Source organism: Rhinichthys klamathensis, unplaced genomic scaffold (assembly GCF_029890125.1).
Source record: "Rhinichthys klamathensis goyatoka isolate OS25496 unplaced genomic scaffold, OSU_Roscu_1.1 h1tg000011l_1, whole genome shotgun sequence".
NCBI lineage: Eukaryota > Metazoa > Chordata > Actinopteri > Cypriniformes > Leuciscidae > Rhinichthys > Rhinichthys klamathensis.
Window position 1 is genome coordinate 4,197,228 of NW_026606564.1, and position 17,980 is coordinate 4,215,207.

The window sequence follows — 17,980 nt, forward strand, 5'->3', positions numbered from 1 at the left end:
TGTGGCAGCGCACCACACACTGTACGACCAAAACTGTTAGACCCGTGATTTTTTAATCGCCGTGTGTGGGGTCTCTCAGGTTTGGAAAATCATCCGACAATTTTAAAATCGTCCCGTGTGAACCAGGCTTTAGTTGATAAGTAGTTGCAAAGTTACTTATAGTAAGTTGAATGTCTGTTGGGGCAGATATAAAGCAGTCTACTCTACAAACTTTAAGTAACTTTGCAACTATACATGTCAACTAAAGCTGGCTACACACAGCAAGATATTTGGAGTGATTTTGGGCCCAATTCTCCCTTTCCGACAATCCTAGGTAAAGTCCCGATAATCTTGACGGTGATACAGATTATCTTATCAGATTTTCCTGTGGTGTGAGATGTGTTAAGGGTGACTGAATCTCCTCTGAAGAACGCCGGAGCTACACCAATCTCAAATCGTAAACGTGTTGAACATTAACGATCAGAAACAAACAAACGCGCACGCACTCGGTAGATTCGCCTTATTCACCTGGCGGCCATTTTGAAAACAAAACTCCAGTGTGGACCACCAATCAAGACCTAGCCCTCACAAATATGTGTGATGGGCTCCTATTAACTGTCGATTAAAGACATGTGAAGTGTTAAATAAAATCTAACATAGTACACAGTCAACAACTCCATATCACAGCTTACTACCCCTAGCTGCTACAAGCTAGCAGAAACTGAGGTAAATCGGCGTCCATTCATACCTTCAATGTCGTGGATAAAACCTTCGATCCAGTTACTGTATCCCTTAATTAACACAGCCAGGATGTTGCAATCAGTACTGGCTCACTGCTTCACATTTTGCATCGTTAATTTGGGCAGACAGGAAAGATTGGTGGTCCACACTGGAGTTTCCATTGCTGGCGCTGCTGCGTCAGAGTCAAACTTCCGGGTTTGTGTACCCCTCAACGGCGTTCGCGTTTTCAAAATGGCCGCCAGGTGAATAAGGCGAATTGTCACGTGAAACAAACCGATACCCAATCAGAAAGCGATCTCACCTCCAGCTCGCGCTGTAACATATAAAGTCCATGTTAACGCCATCTCCATGACTTCATCCAAACCTTTTTCTTTTTTTCCGCAAATTTTCTATAAAAAACAGTCCAGACACTATTATCGCCATTTCTTCTTGCCCATCATCTGCCATGTTTGCTTCCTCTAAAGTCAAGTTTGGTCACGAGAATTTTTGCCAGATTTCCTGTGTTCACAGTCGGGACTCTGGTTGTTTGTGAATGGAATCTGTTAGGGTGTGATATGATGTCTTAGTCACATCGTGGCACTCCACACACAAGGGGCACTATTTTAACGATCTAAGCACATGGTCTAAAGCGCAGGGCGCAAGTGCACTTAGGTTGTGTCCGAATCCACTTTTGATAGTTTATCGACCCGGCGCATGGTCTAAAAAGGTTGTCCCTATTCTCTTAATGAGTAATGGGTGTGTTTTGGGCGTAACGTGCAATAAACCAATCAGAGTCTCATCTCCCATTCCCTTTAAAAGCCAGTTGCGCTCGAGCCATGGCGGATTTGCTATTTACATGGCGGAATTTGCAAGCAAAAAAACTGAACGCTTCTCCAGGGAGGAAACGGATCAGCTCGTGCGTGAGGTTAAAGAGCAGACCATATATACGGGACAATGTGTACGCGCGTTGTGCACCCGCCTACAGTATAGGCGCACATTACTAACGCGCTCTTTAAATAACCAAAAAAATATTGCAGTTGCCTCAAAATAGCAACTCGCCTGAACACACCTCGTTTTCAGACCAGCGGACCATGGGCACAAATGGATTTGCTATTTAAACAACGTGTCGCAGGATGTGAAAATGATAACTGCGTCGGGCTGAAACTAGCCAAAAACACTTGCGTCGCTCCTGCCGCTGCATTGCGACGGGTGTATGATAGGGTCCTAGAGGAACAAAGCTGTTAAATCTAGGATTTTTTTGTTGTCTCTCACATTTTGAAAATCTGGTAAGATTTAAAAAATCTTTTAGTGTGGGCCAGTCTTAAGTTAGTTGACATTTAGTTGCAAAGTTACTTATAGTTAGTAGAATGTCTAAAGTGGACCATTGAAATAATGTGTTACCGGATTAACGCTGTTGTATACATTACATTTCTGGAATATCCCAAGAATCACAAAGCATTATAGGACGGATTTACATCTCACCTTTTGAAATATTTGCAGTCTTTAAGATCAGGCCCAGTACATCTGCAATGCAAAACATAAAATCCAACAAATCACAACTAGTACATGTTGCGGTCCCTAATGAACCTGGCTGAATTACACAAATGATCGTTTCATGTCATTACATTCAAATGGAAGCATTGTATATGAAGCCTCTCTCACCCCTGGGTGCAGTTCTCATGACAGGACTGGCACACGCGCATCTCGTCAGCATATTTCCAAATGAGTATGTCTTTCTCTCCCGGTACGCCTTGCGGGCAGCGTGGCACACAGTGCGGCCCATCTTTGTAGTTAGCACAGACTGTACATTTGTCGGGTCCCTGGACAAAAGTTGGAAATTAGATGGCAACAAGCAACTTTTCCACAGTCTTCTAGTGATGTGGATTTAATGATGTGTCTCAATGACACTACTGGGCCAGAAAACATTGGTTTGAGAGACTGGTGTGCTGCCATCAGCTATTTCAAATATAAGAATAAACACTGTTTACTGGCATCTACTGTAGCAGAACATGCGGTGCTGTAGGTTTGGTTTGATACTTACAGGGCCGGTGCAGGTCAGAGTTGCACTCATGAGCAGACATTCAGGGTCACAATCCACACATGTTTTGTTGACCTCATATTCACGTGGCTCACTATATAGACAAAAATGTGTTCAGTTTAAATCATCATTGAAATAACCAAATCACTTAACACCAAAAGTTAAAATACACTAAATAGTTTTTCAGATATTCCCCCTCTTACTCTCCCAACATTTCCTGTCCTATTTATCTCAATAATAGACCAAAAAAAGAAAGCTAATCCATCCATCCATCCATCCATCCATCCATCAATCAATCACTCCATCAATCCATCCATCCATCCATCCAATCAATCAATCAATCACTCCAGCCATCCATCCATCAATCAATCACTCCAATACATCAGTCCATCCATCCATCCATCCATCCATCCATCAATCACTCCATCAATCCATCCATCCACTCATCCATCAATCACTCCCTCCATCAATCAATCAATCACTCCCTCCATCAATCCATCCATCCATCCATCCATCCATCCATCTATCCATCAATCAATCACTCCCTCCATCAATCAATCAATCACTCCCTACATCAATCAATCACTCCCTACATCAATCCATCAATCAATCCATCCATCCATCCATCAATCACTCCATCAATCACTCCATCCATCCATCCATCCATCCATCAATCAATCACTCCATTAATCCATCCATCCATCAATCAATCACGCCATCAATCCATCCATCCATCCATCCAATCAATCAATCACTCCAGCCATCCATCCATCAATCAATCACGCCATCAATCCATCCATCCATCCATCCATCAATCAATCACTCCATCAATACATCAGTCCATCCATCCATCCATCAATCACTCCCTCCATCAATCCATCCATCCACCCATCCATCAATCAATCACTCCCTCCATCAATCAATCAATCCCTCCCTCCATCAATCCATCCATCCATCCATCCATCCATCCATCCATCCATCCATCCATCCATCCATCCATCCATCCATCCATCCATCCATCCATCCATCCATCTATCCATCAATCAATCACTTCCTCCAATCAATCAATCACTCCCTACATCAATCCATATATCCATCCATCCATCCATCAATCACTCCATCCATCCATCAATCAATCACTCCATCAATACGTCAGTCCATCCATCCATCAATCAATCAATCAATCAATTTTCTTATTTTCTCCTTAAAACTGCAGTGAAAAAAAAAGACGTTTTGGAAATCGCGGTTTGAAATCGCTGTTTTTTTCTGACGTCACAAACTAGCTTGTAACCAATCAGGTCAACGTGTGATCATCAACGAGTGGATCTCTGAGCTGGGGCACGTTCAAGTTCAAAACGGTGCGCAACGTTTTGCTACGGTTTCCGGGTTGAACGTCATGTTTCCTGGAAACGGCTTGCACCGGTGTGCAACGGGGTTTGAGATGCGTTTTCTCTTGTTTAGTGGGTGTGTCAGAACTGCAGTCCAATCAGCAGCAACATGTATATAAAGCACACTGTATTAAAGTGAACTCGCACAATGGGTTCAAGGAAAGTAATTTACAAATGTGTTCGATGCAGCTCGGTATACGCAACAACTGAGGATATTAGAAGACATGTTTGTCGTAAGTTTTATTGTAAAAATTAGGGCTGTCAAATGATTAATCGTGATTAATCACATCCAAAATAAAAGTTTTTTTTACATAATATATGTGGGTGCACGGTGTATAATTATTTTATATATATATATAAATACACACACGTTTGTATATATTTAAGAAATATTTTCATGTATATACTGTATATAGATTTATATATAATTTATATAATTTATATTATATATAAATATAAATATTTTATATATAAATAATATTTTTTTCTTAAATATACATGCATGTGTGTGTATTTATATATATACAAAATAATTAATTGCACCCACATATATTATGTAAAAAAAACTTTTATTTTGGATGTGATTAATCACGATTAATCATTTGACAGCCCTAGTAAAAATATAGGATATCAACAACATAATGATGTAGTTGTTTATATTTTTAGCTTCATTGCAATTGCAAATTTGGTATGGAAATAAACAATGGTAATTAAGTGCTTTTCCTAAAAATGAGAAAGAAAATACAGGGTATTAAAACAGTATGAACTACAAATAAAGTCAGTATGTGAGGCTGAATAGATGTGTTTTAGTCTGAATTAGGTAAGATGTGATTCCATTTCAGTTTCCACAAATCCCTTCACTCGACTGGGATGCTCTCTTGTGTTCTGGGCGGCAAGTGCAGTAACTGTAACATCGGGCATATTTTGTAGTATTAAACACATATTTATACCGACTTCATCAGGCTCCGAAAATTATTCACAAAGAATGGCCTTCTCAGCTGCCATTGTTCAACTCTTAAATCCATAAATCAACTCTTGCGTCATCAGAACAGTGTGTTCAACGCATCACCATTTCTGTTTAAAAAACGTTGTGCAACGTTTTGTCGGGGCTGAACGCAGCCCTGGTGTGAGTGAGTGGAGGCGGGGTTAATTTTCATATTCATAGAACCGCGTATACTAAATGAGGCAAGGGTGTAGAGTTACTTTCAAGTTATTTTAAGGCATGAAGATATTTTTTTTTAATATTAATTTTGGTGATCAAAGATGAGTTTGAAGGGATTCAATTATTGACTACAGGAGGACTTTAAGAGACTTGGCCACTTGTAGAGTTGTTATTTCAAGTTTGAACATGGATCAACTGAGAAGGCATAAGAGTCTCACTCACCCAGCCAGTAGGTTACAGGAAGCCACACAGTGTTTTCTACGGCTGTAATGCTTACAGATGAAGCACATAGTGGGACCAGGACCCCAGCAGCCATCAGTCGTGCACATCTCATCACACGTGCTGCTCTGATTCGCTGTAACACACACATTCAGATAAGATATCAACCCAAAGATATACCGAGCACATTTTTTTAAATCAACCTTAAAGGTCTGTAAAAAATAAAATAAAAATAAACTTTCCATTAAAAATGGATGCTTGAATTTGAAGGAATAGCTCACCCAAAAGAGAGAATTCTGGTATTATTTACTCTTTGCTAACCCATATGTTTTCTTATTTTTTTCTGCTGAATGTAGGAGACATTTTGAAGAATCTTCACACAGCTATTTTCCATGCAAACAATCACCGTAAAAGTAGTCCAAACAACTTCATTCCTTTATTTCAAATGCTTTATTCAGGAGATGCAAGAACCAAATAACTTTGATATCACAGATGTCTAATCTGTGGGCATATTAGATGTCAAGTTATTAAAATGAACAATTCTTAGTTTTTTTATTGAATGTTAATGTTTGTGCAATGATATAAAATGTACCTTAATTTGACATTATTACAAAGTGCACGTTTTAAAATTGTCCTTAAGTGTGAAGAACCAGTAATGAAAGTGTACTCAATTTGCAAGTACTTTTTAATATTTATATATATATATATATATATATATATATATTTGAAGTACACTACAAGTGCACATTTAATAGAATTAAGCACACTTCTTTTTCACAAGGGTTTGGTTAATATGAATGCAACATTTTCTATTCAGCTATTTCCATGTCATTTATTTATTGTTGGGTCTTTGAAATTCATGGCAATATTAATCAATAGCATAATTAATGATTTTAAGCACATTTTTGTTCCTTCTGTACAAAGCTTGACTGATCAGTATGAACAGCATTTGGAAAAGGACTGTGTGAAGATTCTTTAAAAATTCTCTTTTTGTGCTTCATGGAGCATGGAGTGACACAAGGGTGAGCAAACGTTCAACAGAATCGCATTTTTTTGGTTGAACTAAACTGAAATTCTTTGACAAGTGTTATTGTGATAATTAATTTACCACAGGTGGCAGCATCAGCATTTGCTGACATTTTGACAATCTGATCTTTAGATTTGAAGAGGCGTTTCCAGTGTTCAGGGCTGGTGTAGCAGAGATTCTTGTTCGTATGGATGCTCACGTCACCATCACTGATCTCCCTCAGGGACCGCAGGCCGAAATGTGTGATTTCAGTTTTGGTGACAGCAAAGCTGTATGTACCTCTGTGGGAGCAGGAGAGAAAGATGGATGTTCTGTATATGCAAAACAGACTCAACAAAGTGATTCATTTAGGGGCAGCTGGCTAATTTGGAATTTGTCGCAATCCGTCAACATTCTCTGAGAATGCCAACATATTTAAGGGCTTTCGCACCGGAGGAACCTTTTAATAGTTCCTAAAACTATGGCGGAAGTACCCGTGTTCGCACCGCAGGAACTGGGAACGATTTTAGTTCTAGGAGTAGGGTCTAAACCAGCACTAAAGGAACTACCAGTGACGTAAGTTTACGCTGATTGGCTGAACGCATGCGAAACAACAGCACCCGCCATAAAAAAAAAAAAGAAAGCAATGTACACACACAGTTTATAGCCTACATATTTACTCCAGAAACTAACTTTACGAACATGGAAAACAGTGAGATATGGACCTCTCAACCTTTACCCTAAGGAGAAAATCCAACGCAACTTTGAGAGGACCAAGTGAAACATGATTATGTATTTTTACTCAGCTAGCGACATCAACCACACGGCAAACGCTATAATACGTTTTCATATACGGTCTACTTGTTTCAGTTCCATCTAATGACGTATTAGACATGACTGTTAACCCTCTGGGGACCAAGAACGCACCAGTGCGTTTTGGCAGATTTTTTTCACATAGCAGAAAAATAGACTTAAACTACTCCATCATTTCTGGTCATACAGAGTTATGAAACATATAAAAAAAAAACTGTTAAATGTCTACTTTTTTATGTGCCCACCTACAATCGAAATAAAATATTGTGCTTTTGTAAAATAAAGAAAATAAACAGGGTGTGTGTTCTGCCTCTCCGTGTCCGTGAACTTTTTTTCTGGAGCACGTCTCTAAACTTAAACAAAACTCAGCGAATACTATTCACCCAGACATAAGAAATATATGTTTATGATCATTTAAGTTTGTACTTTTAAATTATCTAATTTAAAACTAAAATAAATATTCCCTGTTTATGTAATCTATATAAAAAGAGAGATGTGTCAGCCGTTCTCATTATCGTTCTCGCATCTCATTATTCTCATTAACACGCCCATGGAGAGCGCGCGCTATTCAAACGATCTGAAGCAACACATTGAGACGTGTAAACGCCATATAAACTCTGTAAACACACTATATTTAGTCAGATTAGTGTACTGTCGTCTTGCGCGGCTGTGAGGAATAATCCTGGGACATTTACCTACCTCAGAACAAGTGCTGGTTTATTTTCACTTCGAGGAGCGAGCTGAACTGTAAGTGTTTTATTCTTGTGGTTTGTTCTAATCGCGATATATAATAACGTTTAATGTCTGTAAACGCAAAAATAGCCTACTGTTTAAATTTGAATCATGTTTCTGTGTGTGTGTGTGTGTGTGTGTGTGTGTGTGTGACTAGTTTAGGATAGATTATAAAGTTTTAACTCTAAAATAGACATCAAATAAGCTTTTGTTAGAAGTTTCTGCTCATATGTTAAATATATAGTATGTTTTGTCAAAAATAAACTTATCAACTGTTATAGTGTTTGTTCCAGCTAGGCTATATCAAAATAATGAATCCTTAACTTTGAAATATGTATACTAAAATGTATTTGCATACTTTAAAAAATAATACTTTATAAGAGATTTATGGAAAAAGACTATTTTCTTTTCAAGATGTTTCCAACTCTAACTTTGGACCAATTCTATTGAATGGCCCATATAACCTATTTGAACAGGATTTGTTTCCAGGTATGACTAAAAATGTGCTTTTGACTTTCATTTATATTTTGATTATTTTGATATTTTGATATTTTGATATATATATATATATATATATATATGTCTGTGTGTGTGTATATATGTATATATATTTTCCTTGCATTCTTTCTTGTGACACACCTGAATGAAATGAATGCATCTTTGTCTTCTCAGGTGAGAATCACCTAATTATACATGAGGGGGTTGGGCCGTTCACGCCCATTCGCATATTGCCTTTCAAACAAAAAAATGTTTTTCACAATTTAAAGCAATCTATGGTTTTATGTGAATGGTTAGGAAGGATGATTTTCAGATCATTTTGAAGCAAATACTCTAGGCCACAACATCCATTAGTTAAAAGTCTTGTGGACACATATTTAGTATGTGTTTTGTGGCCTTATTTCAGAAACTTTAATTTTTAGTTTTATCAATAAACATTCATAAACAATATTCTCTCAAAAATACAAACATGTACATACATGTTGCTCACATATTATGGTAGCCCTGTTTGTGCTAAATAGAGTGTAATTTCACCTGTGCCATTAATATGTTTATAAGCAACTGAAAAAAGCACAAATGTCAGGGCATGTCAGAACATCTCAAGGACCCCAAAAACACCTTGGTCCCCAGAGGGTTAAACAGATAGTAAACTAATGAACATGGGGAATGGGAGCGCTGTGTGCTCAGGCTGGCGTTCTCAGCGTGGTCAAAATAAAAGTCACAACAACAAGTGCGGATTACTTCACTTCAGAGTTCCTACTGGCGGTGCGTATGCAAACTGGAAAATGGCCCTAGTAGAAACTTTTACTTCTCGGGGAACCACCCTGGTGGCTAGTTCCAACAACTAACTTTCTAGAACTACCCAGTGCGAAAGCCCCTTTTGAAACTACTGTATTTTTTATTGACTTACTGCTTTTTTGTCCGTCCAAGGATGACCTCAAGGTTTTCAAAGGCGCTGAGGGATAACATGTTTGTCGGCCACTGCTTAATTATCAGGAAGCCTTTGAGTTGGGAGAAGAGGAAGTTTATGAACACTAAATGTCCCCTTCATGATACACCATTTTAACCATCATAAATGTCCAGTATTAAACCACTGCATTCTTACCAGTGATTTCTTTTACAGTTCTGAACACGTTGAGCTTGACTGGGTCCAGTTCTGGAGTTTTAGTATGCAGGTCACTGCAATAAAAAAAAAATTCATAAAATGATTTTCTTTCTGGTAATCAAAAACAAGATGATTGTCAAATCCTAACGGCACCATAGGAAGATTGATATCAAAGAGTTTGTGGAAAATTTGCCTCAATCACACAATCTAATCAAATTGCAAAAAAAATATGGTCACAATATTTCAATTTCCACTTTAGACATTCTACTTAATAAAACGTTGCAACTACATGTCAACTAAATCTCATTAGAATATTAGTAGACTGTCTGATGGTCCTCAGAGTATAAGTAGTGTTGGGTATCGAGAACCGGTACCAAGTTTCCAAGAACCGGGAATATTTGAAAAATATTTGAAGGATAATTGTCTTTAAACAACATAGAATGGCACTTAGCATTGTGCAGTCCATTCTTTGCTATCAGAGAGTGTAAAATATCATTCTCACCCCTTGAATGTTGTGGTGAGGATTGAAACACCTCCGTTGATTTTTGTGCAGTTCTCAAAGGAGTCGATGTTGCTGGCATTGATTGACAGGACATCGGTCAAAGGCCCCATTCCAAGCCCATTGCAAACTAAGGGGTTGTTAGCACACACATTAGAAAATTAACTGCAACTCCTTTCTTAGGTGAAGAGCTAGCCCTGATTTCAGTACTTATGCTACCAGTAAAAACTTGACTGAATATACGCTTTGAATTATCTTAAAAATCTTTGAATCAGAAGGACTTCAATTATGCTTACTGTATGTATGAATGTCTTTACAAAACAAAAAATGTAATTATCAAAAGTTTTAAGTGTTTGGGATCTGCAAAATTTTATTTTAAGGAATTAAATAATTAAATATGTTGAGCCAGTATGAAACTTTTATTCAGCAACAAAATATTTCTATTTTAAATAAATGCAGTTCTCATAAACTTTCATGAACTTTCTATTCATCAAAGAATCCTGAACAAAATGCACAGTTTCCACAAAAAAAAACATTAAGCAGTGCAACTGTATTCAAAAATGATAATGATAATAAATGTTTCGTGACTCGTGAGCATCAAATCATCATATCAGAAGGATTTCTGAAGGATCCTGTGATACTGAAGACTGGAGAAATGATGCTGAAAATTCAGCTTTGACATCATTGCAATAAATAATTTACAGGTTAAATAAGTTTTACCTTGTAATAATATTTTTGATCAAATAAATACAGCCTTGCTGAGCATAAGAGACTTCTTTCATAAATTATTTTTTATCAAGCCCAAATCTTTGAACGATAGTGTAAACACACAGACACTGCAATAGTTTATCGTTTTTATGTCTTTTATTTAGTTTTAATTACATATTTTTAAATGAGATTAAAATACAGACTAATGTGTTTGTCAAAGTAGAAAAAAAGAGGAAAAAAAACAGACAAACGATCTTTCCTCTTAAAGACAACATCTTGTTACAGATCCTGACCAGCAGTCTCAGCCGTACCTTTTGGACACAGGCCATCACACTTCTTACATTTCCGAACTCCACCCTCATCCACCTCATAGGTGCCAGGGCTGCATGTTCTCACACATGCCCCATCTGTCACGACATAGTTATCTGAGAAAAACATCAAACCATCAGAGTCATTAACCACAACCAACCAGCAACACAATCCTAATGCGTCAAATCATTCTGTCATGGTTATCCTGCTTTCTGAGATGTTATTCAGAAACCAGACTTTGAGTTGCAGGCTCACGATCCACACCAGAGTGATTCTCTTTACCTGGATTGTGTTGTTTATATTTTAACCCTGAACACCTAAAACATTAATCTCCAGAATGCAGACCTAACAGCTTTGAATTCGCATGAAAGATATAATTAGAATCTGGCCGTGTGTTCAAGGAAAAATAAAAAAAACAGAGTGTAAGATTCGTGTCTCATTCTGACTTTAGCCTGGCCTTACGTGGACATGTCTTGATACACGTTGCCCCAAAGCTGTACTTCCCGTCGGGGTTGGGAGCGAGCTGGTGGGTGCTGGGGTCGTAGAGCATGAGCCGTGGACATGCGTCCTTACATGTCCCTTCATCCTGGATGTCCTTACAGGCCTGCAGAACACAAACAGCATTTCCCATGAGCGCACTAGTCCCAAATCATCTTTATTGCCCTGGGGTTACATTTACTGCAGCTGTGCACTTCATTGGTAATGAATGTTTCACTCTAACAAATGTTTCCAGCCGCTAAATAACTTGTTTCTTGTATTTTTTCAAAGGCTTATATATAGTAGTACACTATAGTTCAAAGTTTTTAACAAAATAAATTAATACTTTTATTCAGCAAGGATGCTTAAAATATATCCAAAGTGACAGTAACAAGATTTATAATAATGTTACAAAATATTTGGTTACACTTTATTTCACAGTGCGTGTGTACATTAGGGGTGTTAACGATACCGCTGACGCTTGCCGTGTGAAACGGCGGTTACAGGTCAAATTAAAGAATTTATCCTCAACTAGTTTTGTGGTGTAGGTCTATGTATTTTATAATGTTAACTTCAAATAATACTAATAGTAATTTCTGCCTTCTCACAGCGCGACAGGTTCGTGGATCTGAGTGTCGCAATTTCGGTTTCATATCGCATATCATCACAGCCCTAGTGTACTTGCAGTGTAATTGCTCAAGAAAGTACTGGTAATATAAGGTAACTACATGGGTTAAGGTTAGGTTTAGGGGTAGGTTCAGGGTTAGTACCTTGTTATGACCTAGTTATAGTAATTGCTATAATAAGTATGTACATGAGAAAAGGGACTGTATACCAAATATGTCTATTTAAAAAAAATGCTGTTACTTTAAAATTTCTATTCATCAAGTGGTTTCTACAAAAATATTAATCAGCACAACTGTTTTCAACATTGATAATAACAAGAAATGTTTCTTGAACAGCAAAACAGCATATTATAATGATTTCTGAAGGATCATGTGACACTGAAGACTGGAGTAATGATGCTGAAAATTCAGCTTTGATCCCATTTGAATATATATTCAAATAAAAAACTGTTATTTTAGTTTTTATTAACACATTCAAGCGGATGTGAATTTCTCAAATCTTGAGTCATACTGCTATCATTATTCACACTAGTTCAGTTCATAATTATCTAAACATTATGTCTACACCTAATTCACTAACTATATTTACGCTAAATATAGCATACAGTACGTACTAAATGATAAATGAGCAAAGAAGTGAATGGTTGGGAAATGAATGAACACATCTGCACACGTGTGTTTCTCACCAGGCAGTCGGTTGGTTTGGGTCCAGTGCAGCCAGCAGCACAATGTTCATTACAGCAGTCTATAGGGTTGAGTCCTTTACACCTGCCCGAGCACTGCTCCGCACAGATCACCTTAGTCACTAGATTCAGAGAGAGAAGGAACTTTAGAGATGCTAACAGACCTATCAGTGTTCGCTACATCGCTACAGCTGAGCACAGCAACAACAATTCAATATTCAAAACAGTCCTTCGGGGGTCCAGTAGTGTTCTTCGGCAGTCGTGAAATATAAGTCAAGGATCAACTAAACAATCTAAAGAGGAGCATTTAAAAAAACTACTCAAAAAGCAGAAATCCTTACAGAAATCCCAAAACTGTCAATTCACTGCATTTTGCAGAGGTATTGTGCATTACTAACCAGTACAGCATGAAACAAGATAACCCAGGTTTAAGATAACAAAGGGTTACATATCGTGCAGGATTAGCAGTTTAAAGTCTAAGAACCACAAAGTGTTTCTATTTGACTAAATAACTTCTAAAAGCTTCCTGTTTTTGATTTTTTTTGTATTTTTTAAAATGCTTCTATATAGTACACTACCATGAATGTGTGGGTAATTGTGTGTCCAATATACACACAGGGAGAAAAAAACAGGGAGTATAAAAACTCATATATATATATATATATATGAGTTTTTATACTCCTATATATATATATATATGAGTTTTTATACTCCCTGTTTTTTTCAGTTACTTGTCCAATCTCGTTTACTTAAATGTTGAAGCTAAGCGTTTGTGGATTTATCATTAAAGGTGCCCTAGAATGTTTTTTTTATTTTTTTTATAATGTTTCCTGGGTTACCCTTATAATGTTAGTATGTTTTTTAGATAAAAAATAATCATAATTTAGAAATAAATGGTATTTTTCCTAGCCTGCTTTTAGCCTCTGATTTGAACACTCTGTTTGAAGGGGCGTGTCTGCTGTGGGATTCAGTGTAACCGCGGCCACTGCTGTGATTGGCTGCTGTGGGATTCAGTGTAACCGCGGCCACTGCTGTGATTGGCTGACATGCTTGCATATGAAATAGCAACGCATTACATGTGAAACTCTCTCCCGAATACTTTTACTACTGCTTTTATACGTTTTTACTATAACAGCTATCGAGATGAACGAATCGTGAGATGTTTTTAAAGTATTTAGATCTATTTCCATCACATAAAATGTTGCCGTGATGAGCATTGAGCAGATGACAGTCTGTTGATCGCGAGAATGAAGATCTTATCATTGCAAAGCAGTTTCTGCACTCTCTCTGCTTTCACCAATGCAAACACGATGATGTAAATACAGTAAGAGCTTCGTTGTACAGTAACGTGCGTCATTGATTTCATAACGAGTTTGGCAAGTGTCCAGATAAACTCGCGCTGTGTGGAAAGATTGTTCTTTGATCGCTTTCTGTATATAATTTGTTCACAAATTAAATTCGATTATTTTCATCCTACTAAAAGAAACGGTGTGAAGCTGATATTTTAGTCACTGGCTTGACTTACTGATGCATAAACAGTATTGAACGATTTTGAGAGAAAGATTACCTGTCTGAACTTGAACAATTACTCATCAGAAAGTGTTGCTTGGTAGCTCGATCCGAGGCCAGCTCTGTATTGGCCCAAGTTGAGGAAACAGTTGGTTAAATGTTTGGAAATTTCCAGAGAAAATAAAATTAACCCATTGTTTCTTCAGAGGCTCAGATGAAGGAACTAAAAAATACTTTTGTGTTCATGTGTACATCCACACTGAGCAACTGCCATGCTTCGGCTGCGCAGTTCCGCCTGGCATTGACGGCTGGCATTATGCAAATATTTGGAGGCGTACATATTAATGATCCCGACTATTGCGTCACAGTCGGTATTGTGTGGAGAACCGACCGTTTTTCAGGGGTGTTTTTCATAAACGTGAATTAAATGAGAACGCGAAAACAGTCCAGTTTGAGATTCACTCTATGTCATGTCCATGCACTGAACTCTTGTTATTTGACTATACCAAAGTAAATTCAATTTTGAATTATAGGTCACCTTTAAAGTCTGTTCCCTGTTCTAATCTCCTTTGTCATTTGTGTTCCTTGCAATAACCCAGGGTGACAACAGTAAAAGGTCTGCAAAGTTTTAAAGAGCACAGTGCACGACAAATTAAGTTATTGTCTCCTAAAAAACAACAATCGATTTTGAACTGCTAAAACAATTCCTGTCTCACTTCCTGTTACATACCTACATAACAATGTAGCAAATTTGACCAATCATAACAGACTGGGCCATCTGACCAATCAGAGCATAGTAGACCAATCACAACAGACTAAGCCATCTGACCAATCAGAGCAGAGTAGGCTATCAGAAAGCCGAGTTTAGAGAGATCTTCAAATTCTGGTTTTCAGAAACAAACTTTTGAATAGTGGTGTGAAGTGTCTGTGTTTCCAGTCGCTAGCTTTTAAAAGGTTTCTGTGTTCTTGTTTTTTTAAACACTTCTACATAGTATGTTTTCACTAATTTAGTAAAAAAGCCTGAAAGTAGGAAAAACATTCAGATTCAGTCATTAGAGTAGTTTAGGACCACTTACTTGTTTGGCAGTTTTGAGGGCCAGGGCCCCAACAGGAACCATTGTGACAGCTTGGGTCACACTTCTCACCTGCGGGAGGTAGAGTAGAACATTCTTAATCAACGTGCAAAATTAATTAATACCATTTAATATGTGTGTATATATTTAAATAATCTTGAGGGACTTACAGAATCTTGCCAAGTTTGTTTCCGGCTTTATAATTTTAGGATGGCTCTTCATGTTCAGAATATCAGTCCACTGGATGGTCTCCACATTACACAAATGACTGTTACTGATAAATTTTATTCCACCCTTCAGTATTTCTAGGAGGGAAAATGACAGTGTTTGAACAATGCATTAATGTACTGTATGACAAACTTCACCATATGTGACGATGACCGGCTGGATTGCCCTCGAGAGGGCGCTCCACTTCTGCACTTCCTTTCCCTGGACTGTTCACGCACACACCCTGGACAGATTACTAACCCTAACCCTAAACCTACACCTGTTTCCATTGATCACTCTCACACCTGCATCTAGTTCCACACGCAGCTCCACACTCATTTATACCCCACTCTCACTATTACCCTTTGCGAAGTCTTGTTTCACTGTTGTGTACATCTCCGAGCGTTTCCTAGTTTTCCAAGTCTGTTATCCTAGTCTAGTCTGTTCCTGTCTGTGTATTTGACCCATTGCCTGTTTCCCGGATTCCGCCTGCCTCTGTCATCTCGGCTGGTTTCTGATCCCGAGTATTGCCTTGTCTCCTATGCTGTGTCTGCTGTCAGTGACCATTGCCTGTCTGACCATTCTGTTAAATAAACCCACGCTGCGTATGGATCTACCTGTCTCTGGTTGTTCATGACACCAAGAGTGACAGTGGAAATTTAGGTCTATTATTGTTTTCCAAATATAACTTTCAGCACCAGGCATGGAGATTAATGAATGTTATTCCCTCTACAAAACAAATGTGCGAAAGACATACAGGTCAGTTAGAAGCATGTGTTATTCTCATTTGGAAGAAAAACAAAAATTAGGACAAAGATCACTTTTATATAAGCACATACCAGTTAAGCTAGTTAGTGGTAACTGATTCAATCCCATGCTGTTCTTGGAGTTTAGTAGGACGGCCAAGGCAAAACTGTCATTATAAAGGGAGTGGCCACGAATGATGCGCAGATTCTCAAGGGGGATGCTGGGAGCCGAGTTGACCCCAATAAGAACATACCCACCAACTTCTTGGATGCTCTAAAAATCAGAAACATTAAACATAAAACTCACTAACATCCAACACTAATACTAAATAAAGACTTGTTATACAGCATAATTTAAATATTGTTGAGGCATCTGTCACGAAATACAAAATAATAAAACATTGGTATATAGATGACTTACAATAACCAAACAGTAAGACAACAGTAAAATAGCACTGAACGTAGTGTTTGTAAACATATATATATATATCATACCCTGAGAAAAGACAAGTCATGGTTTTCTGTCATATATGTGATTTCCAGGTTTTCCAGAACCACGGTGCAGTTGCTGTACATTTTTACCAGGATCTGATAATGGTCATCCACTGTTCCCAGGAGGGCCAGTTTGATGTTCGTTCCCTGACACACTTAAACACACAGAGAGAAAGAAAGAACAATTAAATCCACTGAGGCCTTCATGGAAAAAAAGCATAATAAAACTCACATTCCAATAGAAGCAAACATGTTTTTGGTTTCTTTTTGCAATTTGTTTATCCATTAAACCTCCCAACCAAATTATTTTTCAACAAACTTTCAAACACATTGGAATCAGTTTTATTCATTCAATAATACAGTAAGACATGGGGTCAGTAAGATATTTTAAATTAAATTAAAATAATTTTATTCCGCAAAGATGCATTAAATTGATCAAAAGTGACTTTTATTAGGCTATGTTACAAAATATTTCTATTTCAAAATAAATGCAGTTTTTTGTAACTTTCTATTTATCAAAGAATTCTTTAAAAAAATCTATTACAGTTTCCTCAATTAAAGTTTTTAATGTTGTTTATATGTCTATGTGACGTTTTTAATATGATTCAAGTCAAACCATGTGAAAATTCATAAGTCAACATCATTGCTGAGTATTTTCTCCTTAAAACTGCAGTGAACCAAAGACAATCTCAAAAACGAGGTTTGAAATCTCCAGTGTTTCTTATGTCGCAAACTACCTTATAATAATAATAACTTTATTTTTATATAGCGCCTTTAAAGCAGCTTCTCAAGGCACATAACATAATAGAACAAGCAAATAAAAATACAACACAAGGAATTTTAAAATAAAAACAACAGACTATAATATAAAAGTTAGGCCGAGCAAGGAAAAGCCAACCTAAAAAAAATGATTTTTTTTAAAATAATATTTAAAAATATTTAGATTCTGTGCATCTCTAATATGAGGAGGGAGTGCATTCCAAAGCCTATG

General features: G+C 37.4%; 1 protein-coding gene across 1 annotated transcript in view; it reads right to left on the reverse strand.

Moving 5' to 3' along the window:
• Nucleotides 1-2,344: 2,344 nt before the first annotated feature.
• The window catches only part of LOC130097444 (epidermal growth factor receptor-like), a 29,610-nt gene continuing 13,974 nt past the window's right edge, over nt 2,345-17,980 (reverse strand). The window contains exons 2-15 of the mRNA XM_056264293.1: nt 16,993-17,144; nt 16,591-16,771; nt 15,715-15,849; nt 15,548-15,616; nt 12,966-13,084; nt 11,639-11,780; nt 11,179-11,292; nt 10,163-10,289; nt 9,661-9,734; nt 9,466-9,556; nt 6,615-6,814; nt 5,510-5,642; nt 2,741-2,831; nt 2,345-2,519 (exon numbers count right to left, since the gene is read on the reverse strand). Coding sequence (XP_056120268.1) covers nt 2,358-2,519; nt 2,741-2,831; nt 5,510-5,642; nt 6,615-6,814; nt 9,466-9,556; nt 9,661-9,734; nt 10,163-10,289; nt 11,179-11,292; nt 11,639-11,780; nt 12,966-13,084; nt 15,548-15,616; nt 15,715-15,849; nt 16,591-16,771; nt 16,993-17,144 — 1,790 coding nt within the window. The 3' untranslated portion in view covers nt 2,345-2,357. The remainder of the gene's footprint in view (nt 2,520-2,740; nt 2,832-5,509; nt 5,643-6,614; nt 6,815-9,465; nt 9,557-9,660; nt 9,735-10,162; nt 10,290-11,178; nt 11,293-11,638; nt 11,781-12,965; nt 13,085-15,547; nt 15,617-15,714; nt 15,850-16,590; nt 16,772-16,992; nt 17,145-17,980) is intronic.